This window comes from Prosopis cineraria, unplaced genomic scaffold (genome assembly GCF_029017545.1).
Source record: "Prosopis cineraria cultivar Desert tree isolate PC_DT_omini unplaced genomic scaffold, ASM2901754v1 PC11, whole genome shotgun sequence".
NCBI classification, from domain to species: Eukaryota; Viridiplantae; Streptophyta; class Magnoliopsida; order Fabales; family Fabaceae; genus Prosopis; species Prosopis cineraria.
In genome coordinates this window covers 9,830,332-9,852,066 of record NW_026555342.1, presented here as the reverse complement: position 1 = coordinate 9,852,066, position 21,735 = coordinate 9,830,332, and the positions used below count along the sequence as shown (strand labels likewise).

General features: G+C 29.8%; 1 protein-coding gene across 1 annotated transcript; it reads right to left on the bottom strand.

Moving 5' to 3' along the window:
• Positions 1–10,263: 10,263 nt before the first annotated feature.
• Positions 10,264–11,712, bottom strand: LOC129286907 (protein DMR6-LIKE OXYGENASE 2-like). The gene is made up of 3 exons (XM_054923009.1): positions 11,222–11,712; positions 10,795–11,122; positions 10,264–10,702 (listed from the first exon to the last, which is right to left on the bottom strand). Exons 1-3 carry the CDS (start codon positions 11,665–11,667, stop codon positions 10,445–10,447), a joined length of 1,032 nt encoding a protein of 343 aa, XP_054778984.1. The 5' UTR covers positions 11,668–11,712; the 3' UTR covers positions 10,264–10,444.
• Positions 11,713–21,735: the final 10,023 nt, after the last annotated feature.

Genomic DNA, 21,735 nt, shown 5'->3' with positions numbered 1-21,735 from the left:
TTATAAAAAAAAAGTACACTTGTTAGGATAATAAGAAAGTAATTTATGAATATTACCTTGATTTCTTTACCCGCCAAGAAAGGGAATGAACAATTGTGAAAGGAAAAGAGATATGATGAATGTGCGTGCAAGAATTTGATTCAGTTAGTTAAAGGTTGAAATCATTTAGCTAGTTATAAGAGATATGTTCATGGATCAGTTTATGTAAAAGGTTTTAATAATATATCTGTTCTACAGATAAAAAGAGAAAATCACCTTTAATTAATTTTGTAAATAGATCATATTTTAAAATATTTAAAAAGTTCATCCATAACTTATGAAAATTATATTTTTCATGGCCATTAAACCAATTTACTCTATTTTTAATTGACTTTATTTTTATAATGAAATGTATATGTGATTTTTTGACCTTTTGTCTCTTTATTATTATTAATATTAAAATTAATTTATATTTAATATCATCTAAATATCATGTTTTTATTGTACAAACTATAAATAATGTGATGCACCTGATCTATCTAAGTATTTCTTTGTATTTAAATTATAAATATAACTTTTAGCTTATAATTAAATTTTTTATTTAAATCAATATTTATTCATAATTTATTTTTTAAAATTTGTTGGGATTTAATTATTATTAATTTTTTCTTTTCAGACTTTAATGTCATTTTTCTATTAATTAATTTGATTAAAGTTTATCAAAAAAATTAAATAAAATAAAAATAAATAAAAAATGATAAAAATATAAAACCTAATACAAACCATTTTGTAGATAGATATTGTGGGATATTGCTGGAAAATGTGTCGGTTAAAATTTCATAACATGGTGAACTGATCAACTGAGATTGGAATTACTTGAAAATAATCTCGCGGCCCACAAAAGGTGAAAACCAGATACAGATTCCTGAAACAAGACCCAGGTGTCGTGTTGCGGTGTCCCAGGGGAAAGATAAGGAGGGATTACGGGTGATGACCTCCCGTTGTTTTAGGAAAAACAAGCTGCTGCTCATATAAATCAACCTGCACAATCAAAAGAGAGGCTTCACTCTTCACACAAACAAATCAGCGCACCTGAGAAGACGCGTATCTGATTACGGATCAAGAAGAAAGCAGAGAAGAGATGGTGATCAAGAGAATCGAGCTCTGCATCTATCTGGTGAGGATGGCCATCGAGTTCGTGATTATCGTTGCTGAAACTGTCGTCGTCATCCAAGAACGAACCTCCCAGCCTCTCTCCAATCTCACTCGCGCCACCACCCCTATCCCTTTCTCTGGTTTTCTTCCCTGATCCGATTCTCCCCAATCTTTTCTTCTTTCTCTTCTCAACATCTGTATAGATCATAGATGGCAAGCCCTTGTTAATTTGAAGCTACTTTATTTGTATTATAATTACGTCTCTATTTCTGATTCGGATACAGCTCGAGCTGCCCTTTTTGAAGAACCTTAGTTTCAGATCATGGTAGTTTTATTCAAATGACGAGCGGTTGTTTTCCGATTCGCATTCTTTGTATTCTGTTTCTGGTTTGGTGATTTCTGGGCGCGCGAACAAGTCCGGGTTGTTTTTGGAGTTTCAGTTCCTCTGTGCAAACCCAAATTAATGGTTCGATTCGCATCATCTGCTGCTGTTATCCCCAAAACTCTCTTAGTCTGCTTTTTTTTCCCCTCAGAATTTCACGGATTCGAACTCTCTAAATTTAATTCACGGATAAAGCTGGTGCAATTCTCCGGATCAATAATTCAACATCCATATGAAATATCAGAGCTTTAGAGAACAGAGAATACATGCATCCACGTGTAATTAACAAGTCCGAGAGATAAATGAATGGAATGGTGGTGGCCCCATCTGACGTTGGGTACTGTATGGATATATATGAATATTAGTAAAGTAATGAGAAAATAAGAAACAGGTTTGCATTAAACTAAATTGGTATTATTAATGTTTTGGTGGGGCTCTGAGATAAGAGAGCGCGGGTCTGTTGGGAATGAAAAATCTGCATTGCGCTGAGAATGAAGTTGATAGCAGCGTGAGTGGACTGATACAGATCTAGTCTAGATTCTCTTAACTTAGATAACTTGTTTGTTATCCATAGCTAAACAAACAAGTCTTCCTCGTTATCAACTGGATTGTGTGTTAGCCTGAACCCCTTTAAATGGCAAGTTCTAATTCAAAAAAGAAAACGATTAAAAAAATATTACGTGGATTGGCCCAGATGGATCCCATTAAATGATTGTCATTTTTCAGTGTCCGTTTACTATTTTGTATTTGTAATATGTGGACTTAATTAAATTGTACGGCCTCCAGTTTCTTTCTTTTTTCCCCCACAGAAAGAGCAAGCCAACGCTTGAAGTACAAAAAGGTTAGAAAGGATTAACCCTCAGAGCAGCTGCTCTTTTCCCTCACAAAAACTTCCAGACACAAGCCCGGGACTCTAGTTTCTCATGTATACATTTCCTCCATTAAAAAAATATAAGATGTAAGAAATTTTTTTTAAAAAGTTAGATATTTAAAAATATTTTAATCTTTCGAAGTATAATTATTATCTTTTTTTTTCAAAAATACTTTTATTGATAATAATTTTATATTTATTATAGGGTGTTTAATAAGGATAAATATGAAAAGATAGGGTTAGTTGAAAAATAAATAACTACTTTATTAAGAAGTGAGATTCGATTAAAAATACCTTACATTTTTTTAACTGATGGGGCATATATATATAGAGAGAGAAAGAGAGCATAAAAAAATCATTAAAATTTTTCTATTAATAATATTCCTAATAAGTACTTATTATTATCCATGAATGGATAAACATTGCAGTACTATTAATTTGTAATAAATTTAATGAGTTTAATTATATTAATATTTTCTTTAATTTTGATAAGGTAGTTTTTTTTTTTTTTTAATGAATCAAATCCAAACATCCCTACGTACCTGCCCCTTCTCTTATAGAGAAGAGTAACCCTTATCCAAAGGAAAAAATAACACATTTCCAGCCGGTTTACATTTATTCACCCCTTAACCACATGGGAGATAGAGTCCACAACTATCCTCTTTCAAGGAGTGTTGGATTTTGGTCAAAAAAAGGAAGTGTGGGATGCCAGTAAACTATGAGGCTCTTGATATTTTGATAAGATAGCTAAGAGTGCCATATGTTTGAGATTAAATAGAGCACATTTTTCAATTTTTAAAATTGCAGTTGATATATATTACAAATTGTTTACATTAGGACTTCTTATTTTTTAAAGTTAAAAAAATGTAAAATATGAAATATGAAATTTCGAAATTATATAATATGAATCAGTTTAAATGAATTTTTTTTTTAACAAAAGCTTTTCAATTTTCAATTCAGGCTTTTAAGGAAACATTGGGTCCCGTCATGACGCCCCGTTCCAAAAAGAAAAAAGAAAAAGAAAAAGAAAGTCAAAAGGAATATCATTCATTTGAAAAGTAAAGTAAATGGAACGCTTTTTACAAAAAATAATAATAATAATAATAATAATAAAAAAAAGGGAACGCTATCCAGAAAGATTTAAATGAATAAAATTTTACCCAGTGAATAATTAACGATCTTGAGTGATCAAATTCTTTGGGTAACATGTCTCAGGAGACCTAAGAATTTCTCAATGTCTCAGTATTTAGCTTCGAGTGAATCGCGGCATATAAATAAACAAATGATAATCGCTTCGGGAAAGATGATAATTACTTCAGGTAAGAGCTTAGTGTATGACACTATTTCCTCTAACTCTAAACCATAATATAAGTCATTTTTTATGACTGTTGCTTAATTCAAATATAAGGTATTGGATAAGTGTTATATGTCTTTTTAATTATGCTTTTACTTTATTAAATAATCAATGAAGTGTTTTTAATAAATTAAATATTATATTTATTACACTCAATAATACGATTAAAAAGATGTGTAAATTTTATAAAAAAAATTAAAATTTTAATTAATTTTTTAAAAATATAAATTAATTAACAATGATATATAGTAGATAAATAAAGATGAAGCATAATGGATACTTGTGTTAAAATATCTCCTCAATTGTCACCTAAGAGATTCTACTTTCAATAAGACTCGAATATTCCTTCGTAACCAACTCGAGGAATGCTCATTTTTTTTGTCTGCAAACGAGTAACCTAACCTAACTAGTAGATAATATAGTTAAGTTAAGCAATCCACCACACTGTTAATTAAGAAGTGATTTTATTTAATAATAACTCCCAATAAAGACAGCCACCCCATTATATATTTAGTGATTATGATTAATACATTATGCACCATCAAGACATTGATATCATTAATTAATCGACCAAGTTATGAATCCTCGCTGAGGGTGCTTATATTTAATACACAATTATGCGTCAAATAGAATTGCTCTTTATAAGATGATATTTACGAACAATAAAAAATATTAATTAATTGACACTGTTTAAAGTTGAGGACAGCTTAAAATTAGAATCATATGCATCTGAACAGTGGAAGGCATAAAAACACGAAGCATGCTATTTGTGACTGGTTTTGTAACCAAGCTATTGTGAGCTGAATTTGAGAGAGGAGAAATTAGAAGTATGGAAAGTTTTTATTTTGCACTAAGGCTATATTCTTCTGCTAACTAGAAATTGGGATAATTTCCACCCTTTTAAGAAGCTAATTGATGATGCGAGATTTTTATATTATAGGAATTGAAATTTAGTTATTCATCATTTTGATAGATTCTTTAATTTATATGTTGAATATCTTATTAAAATGTCTCATTATATAAATATAACTTTTTCTATCTTTGATCATCCTTCACTTATAACATGAGAAGTGGCGGATGATGTAAAAGCTATGCTTGCAGACTTGATCATACTGTAATTGTTTTTAGAAAGAATTTTAGTCAAGGATTAAGGAAGAGACTTAATTTCACGTGGATCCAAAAATATTTGAAATTTCAGTTTAATCTAGTGAAAAAAAGTTAAGATAATTTTTATGATAAAAAGATCAAAATACCATTCACATATTATGCAGAATCATTAATTGTTAACTTTCTTACTGCACTTATTAATTTATCAATATCACTTATAAATTACATTTGTTTGTCAGATAATCAATAACATTAGTTGTTAAGGTGCTAAATTTGCTTGTTAATTTACTAACATCAATTGTAAATTACAAAACCTATCAATAATTTACAATTGATATTAGTAAATTACAAGACCTATCAATAGTTTACAACCAATACTAGTAAATTAGCAAGTAGAATTAGTAATTTAACAACTGATGTAACTGTCTTATGATTGAAAAACTGATATCAAGTTTTATATAATTATTGACATATTAACTCATATAATTTGCAACTCATATTTATAAATTAATAAATAAAATAAAAAAATTAACAATTAGTGATTTTATATAACAAGTGAAGAGCATTTTAATTTTTTTACTGTTAAAATTCTTTTAATCTTTCTCTTGAACTGAATTAAAATTTTAAAATTTTTTTAAATTTATATAAAATTAAGTCTTTGTAGTAATCTTTAACTAAAATTTTATCTTATTTTTAGATTATGAATGCAATTTTTTGTTAAAAAAATCAGTTTTTATTTTAAAATAAAAAAAACGTAGAGAAAGGGAGATGAGCAGAGAGCTTGACATGACAAAACTAATGATAAAAAGAGAAACTATATTTATGAATTATGACATAATATATTATATTATATTAAAAAAAACAGTGAGTTGGCCGACGGGGCCATGGCATGGGTATTAATAGTCATGATGAAAATGGAATCCCCGGACACACCGGCATAGGATTGCAGCTTTTGCTTTTGTTTTCTTTTGATTTTTTTTTTTACCAGCGTTTTCTTTTGAATTTTAACAGTTAAAAGTGCTAAAAAAACCATTGTCTTGTGAATTTTAACAGTTATAAGTTGCTAAAAGTTGTTAAAAAACCGTTGTCTTGCACTTTATTTAGATAATATTTTGTGGCCAAAAAAAAAAACCTTTGGGTAACAGTTACTTAGACTATGTTTAAAAACTAAACCTATATTGATGGTGCAATGCTTAATTTTGTACCCAGGGCAACGGCAATTGCCGAAGGTAAAAATTATTGATAGTGCAATGATTAATGAGATATTGATTTATTTGGCATTTCTTCAATTATTTCCACACCAAAAATAAGTAAAATAGAATGGAGCAATTAATGGTAGAAATTTTCGGTAAAAGGGGATGTGATTAGTGGATGTGTCCAAGATTAAGACTGCAAGGATATTGATAATAGGCAACGATAAATTAATTAAAAAAAACTTAAAGGTGACACGTTATGTTTAGGAATGATGTTAAAGTGCCAACAATGCTTTGTTTAGATATGGACAAGGATTGATTATATATTGAGGTTGAAGATTGTGATCCAGGAGAGCATGTGACATGTAGACAGACGACGCATCTGAGAGACCTTCCTTTACATTTTTTTTTAACAATAATTAATTTAAGTCTTTTTCATCTAGAAATTTGTTAGATAGAAAATAAAAATATTTTATTTTTAATTTCAGGTTACATAGGAACACATTTTGCAATGCATAGATTATGGAACATATAAACGTATAAAATAGCAAAAAGAAGTAAAAAAAATTGTTGAAGCAAGACGAGTGTTTGGTCACAGACACGCACGTCCTTTGATCTGGAATTCAAAGGGGTAATAGGGTTTGTTCGTTTGTGGGAATTGAGAAAGAGCAGAGGGAAGAAATGAGGACAATGCCAAATGCCAAATCCCAAATCTAAATGTGCAAATTAGTTGAAAATTTTATTTTGACCCTGAATATAAAACTTAAATCTTCTTTATCTTCCATGTTTGTTATTTTTTCACTAATTAAAATACAATAGTAAGCACCATGAGTTTAACAAAAAGAGTAAGTATCTTATAATATGATAAACCAATGTTCAGATTCTCATTAAAAAAGGTTCACATATTTGGTATTCGACTATGCCTCGAATATGATTAATCTTCAATAAAATAATACCCATGAGCAATACAGAAAATATAATAGTAAGCAATTAGCAATCAATAATAATGATTTTCAATGCTTCTTCAAAGGTATGGTAATTTTTTAAAAAATGAACATGCATTTTTTTCATGTGATTAACTTAACTAATTTTCTCAATATCTATTATGATTCTATAAGTGAGTTATTAGTTACTGCATTTGGGACCAGAGGGAGGATAAGTTGCAAATACCTACTTCATATATATTAAAGAAACAAATTAAAGTCTGTATCAAGTATAATTATTTTTTAGATCTATCCCCTAATTAACACCTCTCTCCCTATTTAATTATTAATAATATCGTCCTTACTTGTTTTTATATCCCAATGCTCGAATTTTAATAAGAAGAATTTAAGAAGAAAGTCATTTGATAATTAAAATTTTTGGAAAAAATATTATTTTGAACACCCATATTTAAAAATAGAAAGTCCAGCTCCATGCTGGTTGAAAAGAGAGAGACACTCGTTTGATACGCAACATTTAAAAATTGGTACAGAGATTAGGTAAAGTAATCTCACCTTTCACATATTTGGTATGAGACATTCATCAATACTTGGGATTACTCAATGCCATTTAGGTGAGGGAATGCCCAAACCCACTACCCCCTTGTATTGGTTAGTCCCATCAAAATTAATCTTAGGTTGATTATTTTTCTTACCAAAATGTCCCCCATGTCTTGTCTCTTCTCATCTCTCTCCCTCTGCCTTTTAGTTGAGCATCTTCATCTCGCCTCTAACCCTTTGCCCTTCTCTTAGTCAAGCGCCCTCCAGATTGCAAGTCATCTCCCTTAAGGATGTGATGCAAGTCATTCTCTGATTTAATTCAAGTTGTTGTTGTGTGTATGATATTGAGAACGCCTAGATTCAAGCTTGTGGCTGGACTTGTGAAAACGAAATACTTCTTTAGAGTTCCATATATGAGTTTGAGATTGCATTTTTTTTAGTAAGGGCCATATTGTCTTTTTACAATTTCGGATTGATTATAAAATAAAGTTATTACAAATATTCCTTCCAAATATTACTCCTTACCAAACATACTTTTAAAACTTTAATCCCAACTTTAATTCTAGTAACAATTGCAGTCTCAATTTCAATTTTAATCTTTTTAAATTGAGATTTGTATATCAAATATGGGCTATTAGTTTTGTAATCTCTCTCCAAGTGGAGCCCCTTGGGCTTTCATGACTCCAACACTAAGTTACTACAGTTTCCCCTGCTTGGGCGTTTTTTTTTTTTTTTTGGTATCGCTAAAAGCATGCAACACTCAAATAAAAACATATGGTTATTTACGGGTTTATTTTTGGCACTGGGAGATATTTATTAAAGATAGTGTTATTTAAGATAACTAAATATACTTTTCGATCAATGCGAACATATACGTGGCCAGTACTGAATTTTCTGTTGCAGCCATGGAAGATAGTGAACATATATGTGGGTGCGTGCAGCTAGTTTCTGCCTTTGTGGTTTGTTATTTTGCCTCAAACTTCAAAAAGAAAAAAAATATGTGGTGCTTATATGCATATACAGAATACAGAGCTTTCTTTTGACGTGGCCACAGCCAAATTATCATTTGGGGTTTTTGGGTGAAAATCATCGTTGTGTACAGATATTATCCTATGGAGAAATAATCATATTCAAGACATTATTAAATATTAAATACAAACATTTATCTTAATGAATATTTGAATCTTAAGTTACTACTCTTTCCATTTTTATTTATAAAAGAAACTATTATTTTTAATTTTTTTATATAAGCAAGTTATATTTTTTAATAGGTATTTATTACAAACTTTTTAAATTATCCCTCATAATTTTATCATTTATAATTGTAAAAAATAATTAATGAAGGCTTGATTAACACAATTAATAAAATGAGTATTGTAGATTAATTTTTTTATTTTCAAAACACAATTAATGTAATTAGCTGATTTTTTTAAAGTGTATGGTATAATTTTTTTCTAAAAATAAAAATGGATAAAGTATGTCAGAAATTAATTTGTTCTACTAGACTCAAAACATGTTAGGATCCCTCCTTTGTTTTTCTAGAGTTTAGCACCACTCCCGCTGATATTTGGGCTGGAGTTTAGGGCTCGTGACACGTTTAAGCACAGAGGCCAGAAGGCTCAGGTTATGGTTGGAACTTGGAATGTCATGGGGTTTGTCCTATCCTGTTATTTTGTTTTTTTTTTTTTAATTTTTAGGCTCTAGCCCATCCTTTTTCACCCAACAGAAAATCAATCTAACCATAAACAGTTTTATCCAGAAAAACTACCCCCACACACACAATCATATTATCATAACTAGTCAATAATATATTTTGCTATAAATTTTATAGGATTTTTAAAATTGAGATTGATTAATTTATGTGCAGTTTTCTTTTTTTAATAAAGAAATAGAAGATTTTATAATTTATAAAAAATAACAAAATAAATGAAAATATTGAAAAAGGAAAATTCATATAATTTCATTAATCTCAATTTCAATAGATTTAAATATAATTTTATATGTTGCATAAATGCTTACACAGTATATATAATGTCAAGGCTGCCCATAGGGTGACTTGAATGGAGCTCCATACCTCTCTATTATTCAATTATTATTTTTACTTTTTATATATTTTCCCTATTTTTTCTTGTCGGAACATCAGCTTTGAATATTGTGATTGACCTTTTTTAAAAAAAAAAAGTATGAGGAGCAACCTCTAGACAATAGAGATAATCTCCTACAAGTTGTCATTGGAGCTTTTTTTTTTATTATTATTATTATTTATAGATATCCTTCTATTGAAGGAATTATCTTTAAACCAAGGTCTAGCATTAAATGTAGACATCTCATCCAACGAGAAATCAAGCTTAATTTATCATGTTATAAGAGAGATGCTACTTTTATTAAATTTAATCCCTGTTGATTGTCATTAGAACTTATACGTAAGGGTTAACTCAAATATATGGAATGTTTTTGGGCCCCAGTCCAACAGGCCTGCATTATGGCTGTGAAGCCGAGGAGCTTGAGTCTATTTTCGAGCCTTAGCCCATCTTCCGTCAACAAAACAGAAAAAGGTACGTAAATGCAAAGAAGAAAAGGTGGACCTTGTCGATTCAAATTTCACTGTCGACATCCTACCCAAAAATAAAAATAAAAAAGTAAAAATCAATGTCGACAGTAAGTATATATCTATTTAAATGTTGCGTCTGGAAATATGTCACAACCTTGCTAAACGCAACTAAAGATAAACAGAGAGAAGATAAACGCAATTAGGGCATTAATATTATTTCCTCCCACATATGTAAGAGCTCTTCAGTTAAATATATTCATTTTACATAAGAAAGGAATGCATTTGTCATCGTCAACACCTCTGACTCGGCGAGGTTCCATACTTGTCCGTTAACGCTCAGAAAAACTCCCTAAACACGAAGAAGGGACTAATTAATAAATCTTGAAATGGTGGATCTGGATATTTTCACAGTCGAGCTTCATGAAGTTACTACGCTTCCTGGTGAGTTGAAACTTGCCCCAGTTGTAAGGCCTGTACCTGGGCTGGTTTTGCTCGTCGGTAATCTCCTCCAGAGGCTCCACCACTGTGTAGTGCGACGGATTCAGAAAGAATGGTATCGAAAACCTTTCCTTCTCCGAGTTCGCTATCACTCTGTGCTCCACACTCTCATATTCTCCGTTCGTCCATACCTGTTTCATCCCATTCACACCCTCAATATCATTCCAACTTAGCGCTGAGTATTTCATAATATTTACGGGAGAGTGTGTGTCAGTTTATGTACCTGGATAACATCACCAACATTGATGATGTAAGCATTGGGTATGGGCTTGACTCCGACCCATTGACCATCGGATTTTCGCTTCACCTCAAGCCCACCTACGTCATCCTGAGCGAGGATGGTCAAAACTCCAGCATCTTTGTGACGGCCCACGCCGAGGGCGAGGTGAGGCGACGGACAACGTGGGTAGCGATTTAGTCTGACGTTGCTGGTTTGGTCCTTGAAAAACTCTTCAAACCTTCTCGGCGGTAGCCCCAAGCTCATCGCAATTAGCTCCAACAATCTCATGGCCAGTTCCACCATGTCCTTCGCATACGCCTGGCACACCTCCCTGCACATGGTTCACATGACAAAACCTCATTGCCCACGTTCAGATCTATCATCTGAAGTGATCCTTGAGATATAATATAATTATGTGCGACTAATTTACCTCATTTCCGAAGGGTTTTGAGGCCACTGATTCTCCCAGATAGCCACTTCGTCGTCGTCGTCGTCGACGGAGGCGGCGGCTAGAGTGGTTTCTTTGACGGCGTAATCAAACACCTCTTTCCAATCCCTGACGTTCTTGGTGTGCTCTGTGTCGTAATACCCGAACACATTCCCGATGCCTCTTCTGACCTTCCTCTTCTCGTCGAGGCTAAGATGGAAGAACTTGCGCGCCGTCTCCTCCAGCTTCTGACGGTGCTCCGGCGGAACGCCATGGTTGATGATCTGGAAGAAGCCCCACTGCTTGCAGGCATGGCCGATGTCGTAAACGAGGGCGTCAACGTCGGGGGACGAGAGGTCGATGAGAGGGAAGCCTTGGGCCTCTTGTATGAGTGAAGGGTTGGGTCTGTGGTGAGGTTCTTGGATGAAGGCTACGTCAACCTCTCCCATGGAAGATGATTGTGATACAACAGAGAAAATGAGGAGATGGCTGCTATTGCGTATTGCTTTGTGAAGCAAACCGTAAATGGCACTGCTCTTTATAGAACAAATTAGACGAGCTACTTCAAACAGTGAGGTTGCTCTACGATGTATGTTCATTGAACCTGTACGGCTTTTCGGAGCACTAGGATTTTTTTTTTGGGGTAACAGTAGCTCTTGGCGTTTGCGGTTACATCATCATCACTAAAACAAAATTTTGGCTTTATTATTATTATATATTTTCCCTTAATAATCGTATATTTTTTCTGTATGTATGTTTGTGTACATATGGGTATGAATCACATCCTGATATTATCAAATCATCTCTTCATACGCGATTTAATTGTTAAATTAGAACTCAACAGTTCAAAATCGTTACCTTTTTTTTTAAGAAAATTAAATGCTTGTTTATTCAACATACGATTTGGCTATTAGAGTTTACACATAATTTCAATTACTTTGGATGGGAGTCATAATTTTGATACGATTTTTAGATTAATTTGGAGACGATAACATTTAAAAAAAGACATAGTTTAAGCAATTGGATTCATTATGATCAAGTAGTTACATTATATTGACCATGGAAAAATGGCTTGAGAGAACGTAACTTTAGGAGTTCGTATGTATATAATGTTATTATTTGGGAGCACTGATAAAATAAAGATTATGCTTGTGTAGAGTTGAAATACAGGCGGGCTCGGCCCTTATGGGTTCGGCTCTTTAGGGCCTAAGCCCTAAAACTTGTTTTTCCATTTTGACCCCATTTTTCAAGCCCGGCCCTTATACTCAGGGCTCAGGGCCAGGCCCGTAAGCCCTTTTTTAAAAAATAAAAAAATTAAAATAAAATTAAACATTATAAATAAATTAAAATATTTTAAAATTAAAAAAATTAAAATCATCATAATTTTTTAGAAATTAAATAACATACATTAGAAGTTTAGTAATAAAATTTAAATTTCATTTAAAAAATAGTTCATTTTTTTTATAAATATACAAACATAATAATTATAGAAAAATAAAAAATATCATAAATTTTATACTATACACTGATATTTATTAAATTATATTAAATTAATTTTAGAATAAATTAAAATTAATAATAATATAATGTATGTAGGATCAGGTGAGCAGGTCATTGATTTCAAATACGTGTTTTACCAAAAATAATAATAATAAAAATAATATAACAGGGTTTGAAGGGTAGTCCGGGCCCGAGCCCTATTTTATTGGGCTTATCAGGACCAAGCCTCAAACCTGATTACTTTAAAAAAAATTTATTTTTAAAACCCAATCTTTATTTAAATAGGACTTTCAGGTCCAGTCCTCCAGGCCGGACCCTTATTCTTAGCTCTACATCGAAACGTTGCTCCTCGCAGTGATGCGGCTGTCACCAACTCTAATTTTAACACGTGCATGTTCTTGATTTGACAGGAAGAAAAAAGAAGTTACTATTTTCAATTATTGTTTGTTGTATATCGAGGAAAGATGGCACAAACATTTTTCGAAATAAAGAGATTTTTTTTAAAAAGAAACTATTGTCTTATTAAATCAATATTTTAAAAAGTTCGATGCATTGTATACCTATTTTTTTACAATTAATGTAAATTTATTTTAATTTTATCATGGGTTCCGCATATGTATTTTAATTATAGGTTCTAAATTTTTCTCCTATATTTACTATGGATTTTCGGCTTCTGTTGTTTAATGGGAGTTATACATGTTCTTCTATCACGTGAATTTTTTAAAAAAAATTGACCATTTTAACCAAATGACAAAAAAAATTATTGAAATATTTTAAGAGCAAATATGTCTTTTTTGAAGAATCGTGCCTTCATAAATTAAAATTTTTTTATGAATGATTATTTCGGAAGTTATAGTTGCAAAGATGATGTCTTTCTATTTTCTAAATGCATTTTTAAAAAGTTATAAAACTAAAAAATATCACTTGATAAAAGAAAATATTATTTGAAAAAAAAACTCTACATTTCAAAAGGACGTTTCCTTTCATAAAAGGCTATATAAATAACTCTTGATTAATATTAATTATTAAATTATGCTAATTCGTGAACCCACATAAGGTTATGATTTTTAAGGAAAGAGCTTTACTATTTAAAAGGTATCATTTCAAATTTTTTTTGTCATAAATATCCCTTGCCATTACGCATTACTTACATCAACAATTAAGTATTGAAACTCATTATCTTTGTCTTTAAGTGTATGAGACATGAAGTTAAGTTATCACTTTATAAAAATTATTGTTATTTTGGCTTGAGTTTAGAGAGTGCAATTCATCTCAAGGGCCTTCGTTATATCTTGAAGAAAATTTGTTGTCAATCAATTTGCACTTAGAGATAGGGTTGTGTAATGAGGCGGGACGAGCCAGCTCGAGGGGTTGCCTATAACCCATACCCATGCATAGCCTGTTTTGGCTTGTTCCAAAACAAGCTAGGTTGACTTAGGTGGGTTAATACGGGTTGGAATAGCCTATTTTTTATAAAGCAAAAAACACATGGGAATCTATAATAAAACTTAAGCAAATTGAAGAGATCTAAAGCTATATTTTCCTTAATTTTTTTTGGTGATCTATACTGTAATTTAGAAGATATTTTACAAATTTTAAGAATATTAGCATTATTTTTACAAAAAATGCTCTACATTGAAATTACTTTTCACGACTCTATCAATATAATCCATTCCTCATAGAGCCGAGAATAAGGGCCGGGCCTAGAGGGCCCTATTTAAATAAGGGTTCAAGCTTTGAAAATAAATTTTTTTAAAGTAATCGGGTTTGAGGGTTTGGCCCTGATAAGCCCAGTAAAATAGGGCTCGGGCCCGGGCTACCCTTCAAGCCCTGTTATATTATTTTTATTATTATTTTTTTAGTAAAACACGTATTTAAAATCAATGACCTACTCATCTGATCCTACATACATTATATTATTATTAATTTTAATTTATTCTAAAATTAATTTAATATAATTTAATAAATATCAGTGCGTTGTATAAAATTTATGATATTTTTTATTTTTCTATAATTATTATGTTTGTATATTTATAAAAAAAATGAACTATTTTTTAAATGAAGATTTAAATTTTATTACTAGACTTCTAATGTATGTTATTTAATTTCTAAAAAATTATGATGATTTTAATTTTTTTAATTTTAAAATATTTTAATTTATTTATAATGTTTAATTTTATTTTAATTTTTTTTATTTTTTTAAAAAAGGGCTTACAGGCCTGGCCCTGAGCCCTGAGTATAAGGGCCGGGTTAAAAATGGGGGTCAAAATGAGAAACCGAGTTTTAGGGCTTTAGGCCCTAAAGGGCAGAGCCCATAAGGACCAAGCCCTTAAGGGTTGGGCCCGCCCGTATTCTCAACTCTAATTCCTCATGCATTAAATAAAGGAAGGATTTAAAAAAATTAAAATATTAACAATCTAATTACTTTTTTTTTAGAAGCTGTGTGTTATCCAAGGTGGTGAGCCGCATGGTAGGGGGAAAATGCACCCTTCACTTTAAAAAATATTACAAGTATGGTATAAAAATTTTTAAACTTTTGACTGCTTATTTTTGATCCTTTGCCCCCTTTAGATTGAATAAAAAATATTTAAATTTAAAACTTATTAGATGTAAAATAGTTTAATGATTTATATTAGATATAAAGAACATTTTTACATAAAGGATCATATCAACTTGGTCATTATAATTTTTAAGAAGAAAAATAATAATCAATTTATTTATGTTACTATAATTTTAGTCCTATAATATAATTAGTATTTTAAAAAAATATTAATTTTTTATTAGACTATCTCGCACCTCTGACTCCGTGTCTTGACTCCACCATTAGTTATCCATGGATATGGCAGGATAATTTCCATAGGGTTTTATATTACTTATTAAAGGTTTAAAACAAAGCCTCTTCATTAGGACCAATTATAAAAGCACAGGTGAAGTCAGTCAAGCAGTTCTAAGTTTTAAAAAAAGAAACATAAGAAGTTCAAACAAAACACTTATATTGTGTTTCAATAGCTAAATTTAAATTTAAATTTTAAATTTAAAATCTTATATTTAAAATTCATGTATTTAAATATTTTGTTTGGATAGTGTAAAAATTTTAAAGGTAAAAAGAAAGAGAGTTGAGATTTCAAAGTAGAAATAAAAGATTAAAAATGATGAGTTTATATTTATTCTTCAATCAGCAATAGATGAGAATGAGATTTGAGAGGAGTGGAAAGAATAATAGAAGCACCAATAATAAAAAATGCAAAAAAATACAAGATTTTAATATGTAAAATTTCAAATAACAAGAGTTTGGGGGGATTTGAAACAATATAAAAGTCATTTCTTTCATTTAAAAATATAAAATATTTTTTGTGAAGTTTTATATAAAAAAAATGTAAGACATTTTTAATATTTTAAGACATAATTATTGCATTTTTTTCAAAACTACTCTATTGAATAGGTTATTTTATATTTATTTTAAAATGAAGCACCCTATTGAATAAGAATATAGATAAATATGAAAAAAAAAGTATTAGTTGAAAGACAAGTATCTATTTTTTTAGATTTAAAATTTGATTAAACATGAATTATATATTTTTAATAGAAAGAGTATAATAAAATAAAAAATCCAAATCTGATATTTTGTTTTTATCTAAATCGAGGATTTGGATTGAATCAAAATCTCCATGCATCTAAAAGCACCATTAAAGGAGTAATTTATTATGAAGGAGGAAGTTAATCTTGATTTACACTCACATTTTAAATAATTCTACAATGTTGGCTAAAAAAAAAGATGCAGCATAGGGCGGTTTTATTAGAAAACTGACTTACACGTAAAGTGAAAGAAGAAAAAATAAATATTTTTACTATTATCTATAAAAAAAATGAGTGATTAAAATTGTTTGTCTGTTGATAAAACTGTAATCCCAACACATCTTGTCAGCGTCAGTATCAGGGTTAACATAGTTCTAACAAAATTTATTCTCCCATCTCATAGTTAATGTACACAAGTACATTTTAAAAAAGAGAATGATACAATTGTCAGAAAGATTCATTAATTTAAATTAAATTTTAGATATTTATAATTTAATTTTTTAATTTTGTTATTATATTGTAATAAATTTATAATTTATTTTTTAAATTTTAACATAATTAAAGAATAAAAATTTATTTTTTCTTTTAAAATTTAAAATGTAAGTTATAAATCCATCACAATATAATTATAAAATCAAAAAATTAAGTTGTAAATTTTTAAAATTTAATACTTAAAACCTAACTTAAATTGATTAATCAGATCTTTTTATCATTCTTCCTTTAAAAAACTATATGAACTAACGCAATAGATGAATCAATATTAAAGAGTTTGAAAACAATAAAATAAAATTATAGAAACTAAATATAAAACACAATCGAAATACAGGCATTATTATTATTATATTTTGTATTATTATTACTGATACTGTGAGATCTTGTTTTGATTTGATTGAAATATATAAGAAAATGATAATAAAATCTATTTGAAATATATAAATAATAATTTGATCTTTTTAAATGTCATAATTCTTTTAAAGTTCTTAAAAAAATTATCATTAATAAATTTATATAAATTATCAAATTATCCTTATTAAAATAAATGATTCATAACTTTTCTTCTTATATTGATAACTTTTTTCTTATATTAATAATAATATAACAGCAAACAAGAAATTTAACATATGACATTGTAATTTATTATTACATTATTACGAATATAAGAATAAAAGTTATGAATATAAGAAGAGAAGTTATAAATAATTTATTTGAAATAAAGATAATTTGATAATTTATATAAATCATTAGTGACAAAAAGTCCCCATGACTTCAAAAGAATTATGACATTTTAAGATATTAAATTGTCATTTATATATTTTAGAAGGATTTTATTGTTATTTTTCCAAATATATATATATATATATATTAAATAAATAAGATAAAGTAATTAAGTTTTTTTTCCATTTAAAATCTCACATATACATTTGAGTTGCAACAAGCCAACACATCGACACTAGTCTTTACATTTTCTTCCTAATTAGAAAAACACAGGTGAAGTCAATCAAGTGGTTTTAAGTTTGAAGGAAAGAAACATAGGTAATTCAAACAAAACACTTATGTGGTGTTTGGATAGGTGAATTTTGATTTTAATTTTAATTTTAAAATCTCATATTTAGAATTTATACATTTGAAATTTTTTGTTTGGATGGTGTAAAAAAAGTTAGAGGTAAAAAAGAGAGAGTTGAAATTCAAAATGGAAACAAAATATTGAAAATGATGAGTTTATAATTATTTTTCAATCAATTATGTACCAAAATGAGATATGAGAGGAGAGGAGAGAATAATAGAAGCAATGATAATAAAAATATATATAAAAAAAAAGAGGACTAGAATATGTGAAATTTCACGTGACTAGAATTAGAAAAAAGTTTAAAATAATAAAGAAGTTTTAATAAAACATGAATTTGAATTTGATGGATCCAAATCCAAATGTTATTTTTGTATCCAAATTGAGGTTTTGAATTAAATCCAAATCTCCATACATCTAAAAGGACCATTAAAGGAGTATTTTATTATGGAGGAGGAAGTTAATTTTGACTTACATTGGCATTTTAAATAATTATACAATGTAGCATAGAAAGGGTTTTATTAGAAAAATGACTTGTATTTAAAGTGAAAGAAGAAAAAAATTAATATTTTTACTATTATTTATAAAAAAATGAATAATTAAAGTGTCCATGCATAATTAATCAAGCCACTTAGTTATTGACATTGGTTTCATCATAAAATACATTACTATTTATAGATTGGATACTAGGTGTAAAGAGTCTTATTTTCTTTTAAAATAAATATAAGGGTGCCCAAAACTTCAAACCAAGTATCAAGTGCCTATGAATCACTTAAACTAACTCATACAAACCATAATACACTGACTAAATAGATATATACTCATACAAAAATCTCAAACAAGACATGACCATCAAAACCTCAAATTCAACATTAATCAAAGGGTGATAGTATAAATTAGTCTTAACATCTCAACCACTGTTAACAAATACATAATCAAAGCAATGTTCATACTTGTACTAGTATTTTAGTCTCTCACAACAAATTTCATAACATTCTCATCAATATAGGTCAGAATACACCAAAATAACATATCTTCATGTAAGTGCAACCAAAAGAATGCATATCATAAATTGGTAATGTCAAACATTTACATGCATACATATATACTCATTAAGTACAATCAAAAGAAGAGGCTATACAACAAATAGCACTCTTACCCCTTAACGGCTTCTTCCTTCCTTTGCTCCTAGTAGAGCATTCACTTCTAAAATTATAACCAGGGGGTGAGTGCAACACTCCAGTAACTAAATAATATAATCTATTTACAGTATATTAGAAAAGTTCATGAGTATGTGAAGTGGCAATTGAAACATAATCAAGAAGTATATAAAGCATATTTCATATCCAAATAATGCATGATTGATCACTTCACCTTATATCCCTTTTATTATCTCTGATTGAATCTGTGGGCTAACAATTTAATATGGATAGATCTATGTAACTAAATAAGCCCAAGCTCAATAATTATAGGAGACATTCAAGCTAAAGACTCCTTCATCTATTTTTAGACCACATATTCCCCTTTTTATGAATATTTGAAACGTCACATGGCCAATCTACCTTAATGATAGTATTAGTATTTCCAAACAAGAAAGATTGAGTACTGATGCCACCCAAGATGCCAGTAAGTACCATAGAAATGTTATACAGTTCTACTCCCCCAAGGTGACTTCCTACCTTCTCACAACATGCTCACTCAACAGGTCTCAATAAGATATAGTTCCATTATAAAGTATCTAGTTCAAAATCAAGTATCAACATTTCTAACTGAAGACCAATTTCGTAACATATAAACATATTTTTGACATAAAAGCATCCTTTTAAATATATCTCACTTCACATAATTTTCCAAAATCATAATTAAACACTTATCTTTCCACTTTAGTCAAAAAACAAGTAAAAGAATTAGATCATTCAATCACCTCAACTCTTTTATCACAAAGGGTTACCCATGATAATTATCTACTCCCTTAACCTTCACTAGCTTAAAGGGAATTCGAGCAATGGTTAATCTATGAGATTAAGTACAATCATTATATTACAATTATAGTAAACACACTTTTAGGCTAAGATTTGTTACCTATACCCTCTAATTTTATCATTAACCTTACCAACATTCCAACCACAATCCTTTAGTTCTATTTAACATCTTTAATCTTAGACAACACTAAATTAGTACCTGTATTGCTTTCAAACATCCATTTTAAGAACCCTATCCCAAAGCTCCAAATTACCATATAATCATTAAATCTAAATATAGAATTAAATTAACTCCCCATAAACTTAAAGAACTCAATCGGTTCTACCATAACCTAAATGGAGATGGATTCAGCATCCAAACTTACTCAAAACCTCCAAAATTTTGAATAGGGAGGAGGGAAGGAGGATAAGAAGCTTATCTAAGTGATTCTTTAGCTTAAAGTGTCTATAAATGGGTTAAAGATTGAAGCCTTAATAGCCCAAAGCTCCCTTTGCATTGCCTCTCATGTTTATCGCTTCTTTTCCTTGATTTTTAAACTGCTTAGCAATAGATTTATCAAAATATGTCTCGTCTGCCACGACACACGATACATCCACCCTGATAGATGTCACAACAAGGCTAATCTAAATTTTGGCCTTGCTCTTAAGCACAACTAACTCAGATTTCATCACAATCCACTTCTAAGGTTATCTAATGTTTCAACAAGCATGTTAAGGGTCCAAAAATAGGATTAATTTATTAAATGCACTAATTTATCAATTTACCCTTATTAAATCCTTAAATTCAAGTTCTAAAATTTTAGAATGTTACAATATAGCCTTATGCCATAGAATCCTTACATATGGTGTTGTTTTTATTTTTTCAACCATTTACATGCATGTTTTGTTTTTTTTAAGTATAAAAAAATTTAGAACCATTTTATTATTCATATTTTTGTTGTCGAAAATGACTCCACAAAGAATAAAAGTAGAAATAAAGAGGAAAGCTATCCACAATGTTATAAAGTTGAAGGAAACATTTTCTTTTAGGTTTCATTTATCCCCTATTCTAATCTTTGGGTAAGGGTGAACAGACAACTTGCAACCTGTCAAACTTGCCCGTACTTGAACAAAAAGGATGGGCTAAAACCTGCATGTTAACAGAAAAAAATGGGTGGGCTAACTTTACGAGCTAGTCCTTTTTAATGTGAATGGGCGGGCTGAGCTATAGGTAACCCCTTAAGCAGCCCGTCCCAACATGTAATTCTCATATTATAAAAAAACCTTGTAACTTATCTTCATATTTTCCCTTCCTTTATACAGTGCATGTCACAATTACTCTTGTCTTTGATTGTGTCCATAATAGAAAAACCTCATTTGCGCATCTCATGGCTACTCACAAACTCGCTCTCATCTCTAGACCTCTTGAGTCTCATCTATCACTGTCAACCATTGTCCCTTTTTAGCACTCATTGTCTGAAATTCTAAATTCTTTGGTCTTTAGTGGATCTGGAGTTTGAAACTGTATAGCCTCCCTCCTCTTCCTGTACTCCATCATCTAATCACCACCTATTTGATTCGAAGTAATAAAGACAACGTCGTCATCATTGTTTTGGTAGGAGTCTTATCTAAAGCATGGATACTGGTTTTTAACACCAAAATTGGAAGTCATATGGGTAGTGTCTATCCTCCAAAGTCACTGTGCACATCATTTTAAGTTCCAACACTTTTGTTTTTTTTAGTATTATAGGTACTTAGAATACTAAAAAATAAAAGTGTAAGGATTTATAACACAAAAAAAAAATACAGAGATCTATAACAAAACTCGAGTAAAGTACAAGGATTAGAATTATGTTTTTTCAAAAAATTATAATGAAAATAAAAGTAGGAAAAATTAAATATAAATTTGCAAAGCA